The sequence below is a fragment of the Pleurodeles waltl genome, chromosome 5, assembly GCF_031143425.1.
Source record: "Pleurodeles waltl isolate 20211129_DDA chromosome 5, aPleWal1.hap1.20221129, whole genome shotgun sequence".
In the NCBI taxonomy this organism is placed as follows: domain Eukaryota; kingdom Metazoa; phylum Chordata; class Amphibia; order Caudata; family Salamandridae; genus Pleurodeles; species Pleurodeles waltl.
In genome coordinates this window covers 990,191,263-990,207,770 of record NC_090444.1, presented here as the reverse complement: position 1 = coordinate 990,207,770, position 16,508 = coordinate 990,191,263, and the positions used below count along the sequence as shown (strand labels likewise).

Genomic DNA, 16,508 nt, shown 5'->3' with positions numbered 1-16,508 from the left:
GCAGCAAGCTGCGCCGCCATGGAGGATTCCCCAGGGCAGCGGGAAACCGGCGGTACATCGTTTTTCCGTTTCTGACCGCGGCTGTACCGCCGCGGTCAGAATGCCCATGGGAGCACCGCCAGCCTGTTGGCGGTGCTCCCGCGGTCGTTGGCCCTGGCGGATTTTACCGCCAGGGTCAGAATGACCCCCTATGTAACTGTCCTCTGGGCTCAGAGACCCAGGGCATGATTGTAAAGGTGACGGAGGGAATACCCCATCACAAATGTGACAGATATCTCTTCCGTATTACGATCCCCATAGGATAGAATGGGATCATAATACAGCAGACGGGATATCAGTCAAGCTTGTGACAGTGTAACCCCCTCCACTGACTTCTAAATCAGGCCCCTGGTTTCTAATCATGTTTTCAGCACCAAAACAAAGCAAAGCAAAATTCTGGGCAAGTTCACTTATAAACATATGTAACGCAATCATATTTGTATAATGTAACAAAAAGTGAAATTTGAAGCTGGTTTCTAATCATGTTTTCAGCACCAAAACAAAGCAAAGCAAAATTCTGGGCAAGTTCACTTATAAACATATGTAACGCAATCATATTTGTATAATGTAACAAAAAGTGAAATTTGAAGCGTAAGTACCAAATCTATAAAGGCATTTAGAATCAGGATTGGAAAGCCTTATAGCTCAGTCTGGCAGATCAATGCGTAGGCTGGTATTCTGGCTCTTTGTGGGACTTCTAAAATTGCACTGTATAGGTGTTTTACAAGATATGGGAGACTGGATGCATTAGTGCTTTCTGTAGGAAATGTTTGTGGTAATAGTAGGGATATTAACAGTAAATACCAGCCCACTTTCCTGCTGTAGGGGGACTGCTTAAAGAGTTTCTGAATCCAGCCTGACACCTCGAGAATATTCAAAAGGTGAGGAATCTGCAGTTGGAAGTATCTATCAGAATTTATCAATCAAATGAGAAAGGTGATTTGCCATAGGAAATACATTTCGCTTTTGGAGAAAAATAAAAAATGTTAAAAAGTGCAACTGCACCCAGGAAAGACATTTTCACCTACTTAATTGTAATTATATACAATTACATCTTGTTTTCTAGAATACTTTTGGGGCTACGTACATTTACAACCTTTGAGAATTCCAGTTCATCAATCCTGTCTGGGGCTACCTGTGACCCTTTAGTGGAGTGGTGGCCAAGCAGTTTGTTCCAGTCTTCTTCTTTAGGGACTCACCCAACCTTGGTTCCCATATGGGTGATAATCTTTGTAATGGCACAGATAGGCTATAATGATGTAACAGAATCCTACCTCGGGGAATTCCCAGTGGTTAAGAACTGTTTGCTTAACTGTAAGGAAATGCCTCCTTTTGCATATTCACCCCTACATTTTTGACTGATACTGCTAGTTTTTCCCTATGAGAGTGAATTGAGGCCTGCTCACCAGATCTCAGTGCCAGTGTTCTGACCCAATGCAAAGTATGTGCTGAATTGGATACACCTAATTGTCAAGGCCTGGCTTACTTATAAGTCCCTAGCATATGGTACCCAGGGCATTCAAGGCATAGTGCCCACTCAGAGCTGCAGCACTGTTTGGCCCCACTCTTTGTGTGACAAGACACAAAATGGCTACCAGCATGCCACTGCAGACTGGAATGGTAGTGTCCTCACTGTCAGTTCGACTTTGCCATTTAAACTAATGGCAAAGCCACCTTGCCCCTTAACATTATATGTAAGTTACCCTCAGGAAGGCCTGGAGAGCCCAATGGCAAGGAGCTATACTTTGGTAAGTTAGACATATATATTTTGATATGTCACAGCAGCAACACTTCTAAATTGACGTTTTGCTGTGAATAAAGTTGGTAGCCCAATTGGCTATCACAGGACTACCAGTTGACCTCCCACCGGCTAACATTTGACTGAACTACCAAACTGGGTCATGTGAGGTATGAAACTAAATGTGACATTAAATGCAATCTCAGGTCGAAATTAATGTCACTATTAGTAGTTGGTCACTTTTGGGAAAGTGACCACTCTGTGCTCTGCTTGTCCAACAGCCTCATAAAGGCACACACATATTGACAGCTATCAGACTACCTGGGGACACATGTGAACGGCTCCCAGGCGCAAGGACAAAGTCAGTGCCTCAGTAGCAATGTGTCACCTCCTCTGACAGGATGGACATTCCAGGGATTAGCTGTAGGTGTGCTTCAAAGGTAGTGTTGCACAGTGTCTGCATCAGTAGCTCTTGGAACCCTTCAAAGAGGAGTTCAGAGGACCCCAGAATCCATTCTTGGAGTTGCCCCCACTCACCTGTGGACCTAAGGCTCAACCAGACTTCAACCGTTTGGACCGCACAGCATCAGGAGCATCCTTGAACATCTTGTAGCCTGCATACCTCAGCATCAGAACTACTGCATTATTGTCTATGATGGTCATCCTGTAAAGTTTGGATCTTATTCTAAAATTGCTCTGGTGGCCAGGTAACTGTCCAAAGTATCCTTTCTGGCCCCTAGTCCTGCTGGACTTGGTTGCCCAGCTCGGGTGAGTTGCTAACGTTTTTGTTGGCCAGTGCTTGTTTGTGGTTGATGCTAAAGTTATTTATTCCTTTAAACATCTGTATCTCCGGGTCCCCCAGGTGTATTTTGATGATCAAGGGCTTTAAAGATACATAAAAAATCGAATTTATTTTTCTAACCTGGTGTCTTGTCTCTTTCGTGCCGTGTGACTTTCTTATTCTGTTGTTTGTTGTTGTTTAAGTGCTTTACACATTGTTCCTTAGCTAACCCTTACTGCTCACAGCCACAGCTACCCAGGGTTGAGCTTAATTGAAATAAACATACCTGACTAGACCCAAGATGGTATTTGTGAGTGTACTGCTCAGTAGGGCTACTTAACCATACCATGCAGTACACCCCAAATCCTCACATTAACCATTTACATCCATCAATTTTTTATTAGCTCAGTGAGTCTTTGTAGGCAGGAGCAGTATGCCAGATGCGCGCCTGAGTGGGCTATGCTTTGGGAATCAAGCCATGCCTCAAAGTGAGAGAGGAGGTAAATCCAGGGGTAATCTTTGTAAGGCACCGGATATAGAGGGTGTGTTCAAACAGGATCACATGGTCCAATCTTAGAGAGATGGAATGAAGTTTTCATTATTCATAGAAAAGTACACAGGTGTTTAGCTTGGAAAGAAAAAGTTTGTGTCTTGTTGGAAAATCACTTGATGGAGGTCAGAAAAATATAGGTTTGATATCAATATTAGTGCTAATGTCGTAGCATGTACAATGCCCATATGATATTAATCATGTGTACTTTTATGCCATATGCCTGTATTATTTATTATTCATTGACTTTCTCCTCCATCTAGCTTCTTTCCAAGCTCTCTGCGATACCTGACCCAGCTGCACATAGACCTGCTCCACACACTGCAAGAGAGGGTGTTAAAGTGGTCACGGCAGGGAATCCTGGGGGATATATTTCTGAAGCTCACTAATGACGAGGTACATTTTACATACTAACAGAGCAAATGGAAAATTAATGTGAGATTATTTGAATTTTTAAGTGTCCCACTGAAGCTAACTCAAACAGAGTGCTACAATCTGCCCGGTATGGTATTCTCATCATATTAGCATTGCTAACAATTAGATCTTGTATGTTACACGCTCTTCATTAACAGTTCTTAACTTTAGACTTCTGTTGATCCTCACCAAATCATTTCTAGTAGCTGGCGACACTGGCCTATGAAATTTCTAAGAACCAAACCTCAAAGCAATACACAAAAATACAAAAAACAAAAAAACACATATACATTTGAAAAATACACAAAATGGCAAATATTTTATTTAGTTCACAATCAATCAATCAATCAGGATTTGTAGAACACACTGATCACCCATGTATCAGTCGAAGAGCGAGGTCTTGAGCAACCTTCTGGATTCCCTGATGGATGGTGAAGTTCTGAGGTTGATGGGAAGGCTGGCGAGGTAGGAGAAGAAACGGCCTCCACTATATCAGCATAAACAAACACTAAAACACACATTACATTTTAAGAGAAATGTTGTGTCTTTACAAAATTTGGTTTAATTTCTGAAAAACAAATTGATGGTCTGTGGCATATCACTTTGGCCCTCAGCCAAACGGGAACTGCCACTTGGCCGCTCCGCGGTCAAAAGACCACGGAGGCCATTCTGGCTTTCCCGCTGGGCTGGCGGGCGCCCGCCAAAGGAGCGCCCGCCGGCCCAGCGGGAAAGGCCCTGCAACAATGAAGCCAGCTCCGAATGGAGCCGGTGGAGTTGCAGGGGTGCGACGGGGGCAGTTGCACCCGTCGCGATTTTCACTGTCTGCTATGCACACAGTGAAAATCTTTCTGGGGCCCTGTTAGGGGGCCCCTGCACTGCCCATGCCAGTGGCATGGGCAGTGCAGGGGCCCCCAGGAGCCCCCCAACACCCATTCCCGCCATCCTGGTTCTGGCGGTGAAAACCGCCAGAAACAGGCTGGCGGGAAGGGGGTCGGAATCCCCATGGCGGCGCTGCAAGCAGCGCCGCCATGGAGGATTCTCCCAGCCGGGGGTAATCCGGCGGGAAACCGCAGGACCCGGCTGGGCGACGGAATACAAAAGGAAGCACCGCCAGCCTGTTGGCGGTGCTTCCGTGGTCGTCGACCCTGGCGGTCGATGACCGCCAGGGTCAGAATGACCCCCTTTATCTTTTTTGCTCCTACTATATGCCCTCATGTTGTCAGCACATACTAGTGCTTCAGTTGAGGCCACCAGTTGTCAGTTCTGTTTGAAGTACCTTTGCTGGTCTCACAATGCATGATAATAATACCAACGTAATTTTTACCCTCACGTATCAATTACTTCAAATTTACAGAACATTTTCAAACGCATTTCTTGTATATGTGTATATACTTTGTTAATGCACTAATATTATTTAATTTTATAAGCAGTGGTGTACCCCTTGAGTAAGCGCTGCACACTTCTCGCTGCTGTACCTTATCAGCTACCAGCTTGGAAAAGCATTTCTGTGTAGAATTGGGAGTAGTGGTTAGGGTACAAATGGGCATATTTATAGAAGGGACACAAAGGGGGTCATTCCAACCCTGGCGGTCGGTGTTAAAGCGGCGGCCAAACAGCCAACAGGCTGGCGGTAAAAAAAATGCAATTCCGACCCTGGCGGAAACCGCCAACAGAGACTGCCACTTTAACACACCGCCCGCCACGGCGGGACAAACAAACAGCGCGGCGGTCACCGCCAACAGACAGGCGGGAGACAATGTACCGCCCACCCTATCACAACCCACCAATCCGGCACCTTTTCCGGGGCGGTAGCCCCGCCGATAAAAACACGGCGGAAACAGACATTTCAAACGGAAAACGCTCACCTCCATACACCCCACGAGGGATCTGGACAGCATGGACCCGAACTACACATCCTACCAGCCATTGTCTTCCTGCTCCTCTACCAGGAGTACGAACGCCGGCGCAGAAGACAACGGTGAGTACTGCACCTACGACACAGGGGAGGGGGGAGGCAAAAAATTACGGGGACACACATATGCGACACACCCACCCTCACCCTCACCCACTACAACACACACATCAATGCATAGCAACACATCACAGTTACACCCCCAAACCCTCCGGAAGAATGCAAAGGCAAAAGGAAATGATTATAAATATAGAATTATATTGTAAGACTGAGTATAAAATATATCACACATCTATAACTTAATATACATAAATTGTCCAGTCCGATATGTCCATCAGCCATTGTTTGTGGGCCACTGGGCCAAAAGACATGGGCAAAGCCCACACAGGATACCTGCCTCCAACGGAGAGAACACTGCAGGGGCACCAGATAGGAAAACTACAGGCACCTCAGGGGGAAGGGAAGGGGGGGCACCTCAGCCAGATGAGTCCACGAAACCAGATCAACGAGGGGCCTCCATGGCTACTGTGCCATCCTGGGGAGTGCAAAGCCACAGTCTCTCAAGTCTCTACAGTGGGTGGGGTGCCCACTGTGCCATCCTGGGGAGTGCAAAGCCACAGTCTCTCAAGTGGATAACAGTCTCCACTGGTACTGGAGGAGGACTAAGGCCCAGAGTGCTTCGTGCAGCCCTGCCCGACACAGATGCGGGCCTGCCCCTTCCGCCAATGGGCCAGCGGTGCCTGAGATGAAGGGCCCTGTTCAGCGGTGCTTGAGATGGCGGTGCCCTGTTCAGCGGTGCTTGAGATGGCGGTGCCCAGCGGAGCGGTGCTTGAGATGAAGGGCCCAGCGGAGCGGTGCTTGAGATGAAGGGCCCAGTTCAGCGGTGCTTGAGACGGCGGTGCCCAGCGGAGCGGTGCTTGAGATGAAGGGCCCAGTTCAGCGGTGCTTGAGATGGCGGTGCCCAGCGGAGCGGTGCTTGAGATGAAGGGCCCAGTTCAGCGGTGCTTGAGACGGCGGTGCCCAGCGGAGCGGTGCTTGAGATGAAGGGCCCAGCGGAGCGGTGCTTGAGATGAAGGGCCCAGCGGAGCAGTGCTTGAGATGAAGGGCCCAGCGGAGCGGTGCTTGAGATGAAGGGCCCAGTTCAGCGGTGCTTGAGACGGCGGTGCCCGGCGGAGCGGTGCTTGAGATGAAGGGCCCAGTTCAGCGGTGCTTGAGACGGCGGTGCCCTGTTCAGCAGTGCTTGAGATGAAGGGCCCAGCGGAGCGGTGCTTGAGATGAAGGGCCCAGTTCAGCGGTGCTTGAGACGGCGGTGCCCAGCGGAGCGGTGCTTGAGATGAAGGGCCCAGTTCAGCGGAGCTTGAGACGGCGGTGCCCAGCGGAGCGGTGCTTGAGATGAAGGGCCCAGTTCAGCGGTGCTTGAGACGGCGGTGCCCAGCGGAGCGGTGCTTAAGATGAAGGGCCCAGCAGAGCGGTGCTTGAGATGAAGGGCCCAGCAGAGCGGTGCTTGAGATGAAGGGCCCAGCGGAGCGGTTCTTGAGATGAAGGGCCCAGTTCAGCGGTGCTTGAGACGGCAGTGCCCAGCAGAGCGGTGCTTGAGATGAAGGGCCCAGTTCAGCGGTGCTTGAGACGGCGGTGCCCAGCAGAGCGGTGCTTGAGATGAAGGGCCCAGTTCAGCGGTGCTTGAGACGGCGGTGCCCAGCGGAGCGGTGCTTGAGATGAGTGTCCTGGTCAGCGGATCCGGCCCAGGCATGGATGTCACTCGCCACCTGACATGTGGCTGGCGGGGCCTTCCTGCCCATCTGTCTGGTGGCTTGCGGGCCCTCCTGGGCTGCAGTACCGGGCCTGTGTGTGTCCTCCTGCACACCTGGGATGGGGCTGGTGGGGCCCTCCTGGCCAGCTGGCCTGCTGCCGGACTTGTCGGGCGTGCTGCCCTTCCCACCCTTCCCTGCACGCTTGTGGCCCTTTCCCACCTTTGGCGGTGTGGCACCTGACTTCCTGCTGGAGCCAATGTAGGGATTTCTGTCCCTGGGGTCTTTGGTCGCTCGCGCCGGGCACTGGCAATCTTAGGATGCTTTTCCAGTGGTGGGCTGGCCGTGCCTAGGCTCCTAGCTGAACTGGATGCCCTTGAGGGTAGGGGACTCCACAGTCCATGGACAACAGTCTTCACTGGTCCCGGTTTTGTGGTGGCTGAGGTGCTGATTGGAGTCTTATGAGATGGACGGGGTGGGGGAGTTGTAGGAAAGAGGTCAAGTTTGGAAAGGAAAAGCAATTTGGAAAGAGAGGGACGGGTAGGTGTAGTGGGTATGGGAGTGGAGGAAGAGGATGTGGTTGTGAAGTCTGGTGTCTTTGGGTGCAGGTGCTTGGGCTGGAGGCTGTCATGAGGTGGATGGCTGTTGGGTGGGTGGCTGCCTGCGTTTGTGTAGTTTGGAGGAGGGGGTGACAGACACACTTGGAGAGGACACAGGGGACGTGTAAATGGTAGTGGGGGTGGTGACTGCACGTGTGAGGATTGTTCTGGTGGGTGTGCTGGTGATGGACGTAGTGGCTGAAGATGTTGTGCATGCAAGTGTGAGTGGAGACGTCACAGGGAGGGAGGAGGGTGACGAGGAGGAGGGGGACACAGTGGAGGCAGTGGCTGTTGGTATGTCTGCCTGTGGATGTTGCTTGTGTGAATGTGAATGCTTGTGTGATGTGTGGTGCTTATGTCTGGATGAGCTTCCCTTGGGTGTTGAGGTGTGTGCATGCTGGTCTGTAGGTGTGTCTGGGATAGGCAGAGGTACAAGGGATTGGGTCTGGGTGGAGGAAGTTGGAGGGGGGAGGCTAGAGACAGGGACAATTGCTGCCGTCAGTGCTGAGGCCAGAGCGTTGAACGATCGCTGATGGGCAGCCTGACCCGAATGAATGCCCTCCAGGTATGCATTTCTCTGGTGCACCTCTCTTTGTACACCCTGGATGGCATTCAAAAGGGTAGACTGCCCAACAATGATGGTCCTTAGGAGGTCAATGACCTCCTCACTGAGGGCAGCAGGGGCGACAGGGGCAGGGCCTGAAGTGCCTGGGGCGAAGGAGATGCCCACCTTCCTGGGTGAGCGGGCACAGGGCAAACGCTGAGGTGCTGCTGGGAGGGCGGTGCTGGTGCGCTGGGTGGCGGCTGTACCTGTTGTTGCTGGGGGCACGGATGTTGCCGCCACCACAAGGGAGCTCCCTTCAGAGGATGAGTCGCTGTCACTGACATCAGCACCACTCCCCGCTGTGGAGCTCCCCTCGCCCTCCGTCTCACTGGTGAAATCCGATTCTGTTGCATGGCCCGCCATGGCCATGTGAGATGCAGCTCCCTCGTGCTCCGATGCCACTTTTCCTCCGCCTGATGATTCTAATGCACACATGAACAGGAAGACCACAAAAAAGGGGGGGAGGAGAAATAAAGACATGTTGAGTGCATGGATTACCGCTACCGTTGGCGGACAAGACAGACACAGAAGCCCCCTGCACTACGTCGCGCACTTGGGGTCCACTACGCAATCCGTGGGACATGGCCTACAAGCCTATGGACGACAACTGCACACATAGATGACACAGGCCCATGGATACCTGTACTTGGCACCCTCCAGAGGTGGGGGGCGGGGGCACAGGGCCATGCCTTACGGAGGGGCTTAGCCTACAGAAATCACCCTGGCCTAGGGATACCCACAGCCCTCCTCCCCCACCCAGACACCTCCACTGCGCGCAAAGTAAGCAGAATGTATTTGTACTCACACCCTTGTGTCTGCTGTGATGTCCTCACGCGCCCATCCAAATCGGGGTAGGCCACCGCCAGGATCCGGGACATCAGGGGGGTCAAAGTACGACTGGCACCCCTCCTACGTTGGGAGGCCATCCCCAGCTGAGCCTCCGCCCTCTTCCTGCTGCAGCGTCGGATGTCCTCCCACCTCTTCCGGCAGTGGGTGCCCCGTCTGTTGTGGACCCCCAGGGTCCGGACGTCCTTGGCGATGGCACGCCAAATCGCGACTTTCTGGTGGGCGCTGACCTATGTGACATGTACAGGGAGAGAAAAATTGTCATCACCTTCTGCATGCTCGATGTGAGTGGCCCCCCATCCCCACCCTTGCCATGTGGCACATGCTCTCATCTGTCGTTTGATGCATGCCTCAATCGCTCCCCTCCCCACCATCTTTCATCCACCCCACTCAACCCAGGCATTGCCAACTAAGCATGGTCCCAGTGTACTTACCTGTTGGTCTGGAGGACCGTAGAATAGCGCATACTGGGGGAGGACCCCATCCACAAGTTTCTCCAACTCCTCCGCAGTGAAGGCATGGGCCCTTTCCTCAGTCGCATGAGCCATTGTCTCTTCCAGACCGAGGTCACAGCAGCAGTTGCAGTGTAGGTCCTCTCCTATCAAAGATCAGGTATCGAGTGATTAAGCAGATAGAAAATGGCAGTTACGCCCGTGGCGGTGCGTACCGCGACCGCCGGCGCACATCGTCATTGGCTCCTGAAACCCATAGGGTTCAATGTTAACCAATGCGGCTTAGCGCCGCGGTCTTCGACCGCCTACCGCCGCGGTGTGCCACGCCAGCGCATTGACCTCACATCCCACTGTCGCACTTCACAGGTCAGGCAGCCGCCATTTCAAGGGCCCACATGGCCTAATTACCAACTGCGTCACACATACCTAGGCCATGCACCAACACTCATACAAGCCATTCAATGCATTGGGAATCGTGTTATGTGCAAGCTGTGGTTACGTACCTGTGGGTTGCTTGACTCTGTGCTCGCTGTTGTCCTTCATAGGCACCGTCCGCTGGGACATGCGAGGAGATGGAGGAATCTTCCCATGTACAGACCGCTGGTGGACCTGTCGACAATGGAGGAACGACATGTCATACTGACATACAGGCTTGACCGAGCCACTATACAGGAACTGTGTGCCCAGCTGGAGCCAGACCTGATGTCACCCATCCGCCAACCCACAGGGATCCCCCCTCTAGTGCAGGTGCTGTCAGTACTCCATTTCTTAGCAAGTGGGTCATTTCAAACAACAGTGGCTATATCATCAGGAATGTCCCAGCCTATGTTTTCCAAGGTGTTGTCCAGAGTGTTGTCTGCCCTGCTGAAACACATGCGGAGCTACATCGTTTTCCCTGAGGTGGGGGATTTGCCTACAGTGAAGGGTGATTTCTATGCCCTTGGACATATCCCCAACATCATAGGTGCCATTGATGGGACACATGTTGCTTTGGTCCCCCCCAGCAGGAGTGAACAAGTGAACAGAAACAGAAAGAGTTATCATTCCATGAATGTCGAGATGGTGTGTTTGGCTGACCAGTACATCTCCCATGTTAATGCCAAGTTCCCTGGGTCAGTGCATGACGCGTACATCCTGCGGAATAGCAGCATCCCGTATGTGATGGGTCAACTCCAGAGGCACCGGGTGTGGCTATTAGGGGACTCTGGTTACCCCAACCTGTCCTGGCTACTGACCCCAGTGAGGAATCCCAGGACAAGGGCAGAGGAACGCTACAATGAGGCCCATGGGCGGACTAGGAGGGTGATCGAGCGAACCTTTGGCCTCCTGAAGGCCAGGTTCCGGTGCCTCCATATGACAGGTGGATCCCTAATGTACTCACCAAAGAAGGTGTGCCAGATCATCGTGGCCTGCTGTATGCTTCACAACCTGGTGTTGCGCCACCAGGTGCCTTTTCTGCAGGAGGATGGTCCAGATGGTGGTGTTGTAGCAGCTGTGGAGCCTGTGGAGAGTGAAGAGGAGGAAGCCGAAGAGGACGACATAGAGAACAGGAACACAGTAATACAGCAGTATTTTCAGTGACACACAGGTAAGAGTACACACCGGCATATTACATTTACTTAATGACTCCTACCTCTCTACTGTCAGACTTTTTCCCCCAGTGTATGGTAACTGTGTTGTGACTTTCCCTTCCGTTTTCAGAGATGTGGGCCCCACTGCGTGACATCTGCTTTGTTTCCCCATGGACTACAGCTGTGTGACAGCGGTTTGTTGGCATCACAATGTGAATGAACATTTTGGCACGGTCATGTCTAATACATTTGTTCTAAATCACAGACAGACTCCAGATTGTTTTGTGCAATAAGTGTTTTTATTCAAGTGCTCTAAATTGGATGGGTGGTTGCAAATCGGTGAGGGGTGATGGTGGAGGATTGTCCATGGCAGAGTCCAGACTATCAGTTTCACATGTGCATTGTCCAAATGCCTGTCGGAAGTGGAGCAGGGGCAGTTTAATGTTGGACAGGGTGACAATGTGGGACAGTGGGATGACAATCAGGGCGGTTTCCTTTGCTGGCGGGGGTCTTGACATCTTACTCTGTCTTCTTCCTGGATCTCAGGGCCTGCTTGCGGGGTGGTTCTCCTTCTGTAGGGGGTGGGGTTCTGGTGGCCTGTTGGTCTTATGTCGGGGCCTCCTGTCCACTAGCGCCGGCAGAGGTGGTAGGCAGTTCTTGGTGCATGCTAGTGTCAGGGGCCCTTTGAGGTGCCACAGTGTCCCGCAATGTCGTGACTACCTCATTCAGGGCCACTACGATGGTACCCATGGCGGAACTGATGTTTCTTAGTTCCTCCCTGAACCCCATATACTGTTGCTCCTGCAGAAGCTGGATCTCCTGAAACCTGGCCAGGACCGTCGCCATCGTCTCCTGGGAGCGGTGGTATGCTCCCATGATGGAGGAGAGGGTCTCGTGGAGAGTGGGTTCCCTGGGCCTGTCCCCCCCCTGTCGCACAGCAGCCCTCCCAGTTCCCCTGTTTCCCTGGGCCTCTGTCCCCTGGACCGTGTGCCCACTACCACTGCCCCCAGGTCCCTGTTGTTGTTGGGGTGGTGGGTTAGCCTGGGTTCCCTGTAGTGGTGGACACACCACTGATTGACGTGTCCTGGGGACAGAGGTATGGGCCCGCTGGGTGGGTGCTGTGCTGGTGTTCCCAGAGGGGGGAAGGTCTATTGTGGCCTGTGGCTGTGTGAGGGGAACCGACTGTCCCGAGGTCCCCGATGGACCGGGCTGGTCATCTAGATCCAGGGAGACAGAGCTGCTGTCCTCACTGTGGGCCTCTTCTGGGGGTGGAGTGGACATTTGTGGACCCTCCTGCGCAGTGACGTGGCGTTTGGGTCCTGCAGGGGTATAAAAGTATGGTTATTGCTTCTGTGTGTGTCATAGCGTGCAATGGGTGGGTTCCCGTGTACCCCAGTGCTGGCATTCCTTTGTGGGGGCTGTTGTGACAGTGGTTGGGGGGGGTTGTATGTGTATGTGCAGTGGGCATGCTTAGGTGATGGGTGTCCATGCTTTGTGGACGCATGCAGGGCTAGGTGTTGGGATGGGTGGGTTGTGATGGTGAGACATTGCAAGGAGTAGGTGTGATGGGGGTGAGGGTAAGGGTGGGGGTATGAGTTGGCATGCAGGTGGGGTGGGGGGAAGAAGTAGTTAAGATTTGCCTTACCAGAGTCCATTCCTCCGCCTACTCCTGCGAGGCCCTCAGGATGCAGGGTGTTCAAGACTTGCTCCTCCCATGTTGTAAATTCTGGGGGAGGAGGTGGGGGTCCGCCGCCAGTCTTCTGCACTGCCATGTTGTGCCTGGATACCATGGAACACACCTTCCCCCGTAGGTCGTTCCACCTCTTCCTGATGTCGTCCCGATTTCTTGGGTGCTGTCCCACAGCGTTGACCCTGTCCACTATTCTATTCCATAGCTCCATCTTCCTGGCAATGGTGGTGTGCTGCACCTGTGCCCCGAACAGCTGTGGCTCTACTCATACAATTTCCTCCACCATGACCTTGAGTTCATCATCAGAGAACCTGGGGTGTCTTTGCGGTGCCATGGGGTGGTGTGGGTGATGTGTAGGGTGGATTGTGTGGTGCTAAGTGTGGTGATGTGTATTGTTGTGTTGTGTGAAGTGCGTGCAAATATTGCTGGGTGACAGTGAATTGGGCGTCTGGGTGCTCGGATGTATTTTCTCAGTGCGTGTTCACGAATCTCTAGGAGTGGAGGTTTGTGGGTGATGTGGGTGTGTATTTTATATTGAATTGGGTGTGTGGGAGTGGTGTGTGTATGTGTCTCAGGTGTGTGTATTTTGAATTGTCCAATGTGGTTGTATTTTGTAAGTGTGTGTGTATTTTGAGCGCAGCGGTGTGTACCGCCAATGGAATACCGCGGTTGAAAGACCGCCGCGTGGATCTGTGTCGTGATAGTGTGGGCGTATTTCTGTTGGCGTGACGGTGGAGGTTTGGTCATCGCCAGTTTCTCGCTGCCCTTTGGTGTGGCGGACTTTTGTGGATGTCTGTATTTTGGCGGTTTGCCTGTTGTGGGTCAGAATGACCGTGGTGGTTTACTGCGGCCGCGGCGGTGTTATGGCGTTCTTCTGAACGGCGGTAAGCGCCTTTTACCACCGAGGTTGGAATGACCACCAAAGTCTCTAAAGGTGATTTGCAGTTCTGCTTACCTCTTTTAATATTTGGGTATATTTAGGTCATAACACCCCAGCGAGGAAGCAACACCTGTCCACAGACCACTTTGACAATGTAAGCTACCTGGGACCATCACCATCTCACCATGACAAGTTATTTTTGCTGATAGCTTTTATGCCAATATTGGCTGTCTATTGCTAGATTTTGTTAAGAAAAAAATGCCAGAACGCTTATCCAAGCCGAAAAGGCTGAATATGTTTTTTTTTTTTACTTTTAAACAAACACTGTCCTTTGCTACCTGATTATGGGGGTTATTACAACTTTGGAGGAGGTGTTAATCCGTCCCAAAAGTGACGGTAAAGTGACGGATATACCACCAGCCGTATTACGAGTCCATTATATCCTATGGAACTCGTAATACGGCTGGTGGTATATCTGTCACTTTACCGTCACTTTTGGGACAGATTAACACCTCCTCCAAAGTTGTAATAACCCCCTATATGTCTTTCATGTTGTACTGCCACGAGATGGTGCACTTCATGATGATGTTGCAGGATGCCTCTGTGCCTCTACACAGTGCTCATGACTGCCCTCCTTATTGAAGTATCTGAAAACATTGTGTTAGAGGCAATTTTTGCTTTTGCTGTGCCACATGCCTTAGCGACACTATTATTTACTACTAAAAGTCTACATCATTCAATGTCTCTGCAGTAGTGTAACGAAACTTGAGAGGACCCCCTGCAAAGTACCTGAAGAGGGCCCCCTCCACCTTGACCGAGTCAGGGGCCTGCCGCCTGTGCATAGTGTACTGTGCTGAGGGGGCCCCCTGGAGCTCAGGGCCCACCTGCACCACAGGGCTGCCAGGGCCTTTGTTATGCCACTATGCCTCGGCTGTTGTGTGATTAAATACTATTACTTTCTGCTTCTTGCATCACCTTGAGACAATATCCTGTGTTGAATCCTGCTTCACTGTTTCCTCCTACTGCTCATGAGGACAACACTCACAGCTGTCATGCTGTCACCGTCCACCTATCTAAACCCCAAACTGTGATCTTGTGTGTTACGTTGATGGTTCATGTCTCAGAAATCGATGAGAACCCAGGTTGCAGGTATACTGTTTGTACCCTATACGATATTGTTGAAGGTTGACGCTTACTTAATGTGTACTACGCTCAAATACTGAACTGATTGCTCTGACATGTGTCTGTTTTCTAGCAGCTCAAAAGACTGTAAACATTATCATTGATTCCAAGGACACCTTTGGGGTGTCCTACAATTTTCCACTCCTCTGGATTCATCAGGGGTCCCTAAATTCCGCACTTGCCGCTATTGAGAATCGATCTCACGTGAAATGTTTACTTGATGGTTTTCATTTACCTTCCAAAGTTGCAATTGTCAAAGTTGCTTCACAATAATCCACCTACAACAAAATGTCTAGAACTAATGCCTTTGCTGATTAAACTACCAAAAGAGCTACATTGTACCTCAAATCTAAGGGTGCACGTATCCAAAGATGCTTAATCCTTTACGTGCAACTTAACCCCTATGGTGCCTTGGACGAGGTGATCTCGTCCAAGGCACCAGTTTCCGGGTGCCTTGGACGAGATCACCTCGTCCTGCAACCAGGAACTGGGGGGAGCGCTAGTGCTCCCCCCCGCCCCCTGGTGGTGGATTGGAGGGGAAGCCCTTCCCCTTCCCCCCCGATCCCCCACCCCCCTGTGACGTCAGCGCGCATTGCGTGCTGACAATCACAGAGGGCCTCCACCATCGCGCTTCCAGCGCAATCGAAAGAGAAATGCAAAGCATTTCTCTTTCGATCACGTGGAGGTGGCCAGAGAGGCTTCAAAGGGAAGGAAAGGAATTTCCTTCCCTTTGAAGTCTCTCTGAGCGTTTCAAAAGCCGGACTGCAAGCAATCCGGCTTTTGAAACGCCCACTAGACACCAGGGATATTTTATTTTATTAGAAACTGGCATAAGGGAGCGACCCCTTGGGCAAGGGTCGCTCCCGGGGGGGCATGTTTTTGGAAGGCCTTTTCTGCCCCCCCTGGTGGCAGATCTGCCTATTGTTAGGCCGATCTGTGCCCGGGGCGGCAGAAATCTCTAGGCACCAGGGATAATTTTTTTGTTTTGTTTGTTTTTGTTTCGTTTTGTTTTTTTACAGGTGGGGAGTGACCCCTTAGGCAAGGGTCGCTTCCCTAGGGGCCAAATTATATTTAGGCCATTTCTGCCCCCCTTGGGGGCAGATTGGCCTATTTTTATGAGGCCAATCTGCCCCCAAGGGGGACAGAAACCACTAGACACCAGGGAGTTTATTTTTTTTTACGTGAATTTCACGCAAGGGGAGCGACCCCTTAGGCAAGGGTCGCTCCCCTGGGGGGCAAATTTATTTTAGGCGGCCTATTGTCTAGGCGCCAAGGTAAAAAAAATATATATATTTTGTTTTGTTTTTTATTTGTTTTTTTAGAGTTGGGGAGCGACCCATTAGGCAAGGGTCGCTCCCCTGGGGGGCAAATTGTATTTAGACCATGGCCGATTTTAGATCAATCTGCCCCCAAGGGCACTGGGCACTGGGATTTTTTTTTTGCGCGCGAATGTCACTCAGGGGGAGCGACCCCGTAGGCAAGGGTCACTCCCGGGGGGGGAG

The 16,508-nt window shown here is 51.5% G+C and overlaps 1 protein-coding gene across 1 annotated transcript in view; it reads left to right on the top strand.

Moving 5' to 3' along the window:
• Positions 1-16,508, top strand: part of ARHGEF33 (Rho guanine nucleotide exchange factor 33) — a 487,983-nt gene that overhangs the window by 242,180 nt on the left and 229,295 nt on the right. Inside the window, exon 12 of the mRNA XM_069236580.1 lies at positions 3,372-3,504. Coding sequence (XP_069092681.1) covers positions 3,372-3,504 — 133 coding nt within the window. The remainder of the gene's footprint in view (positions 1-3,371; positions 3,505-16,508) is intronic.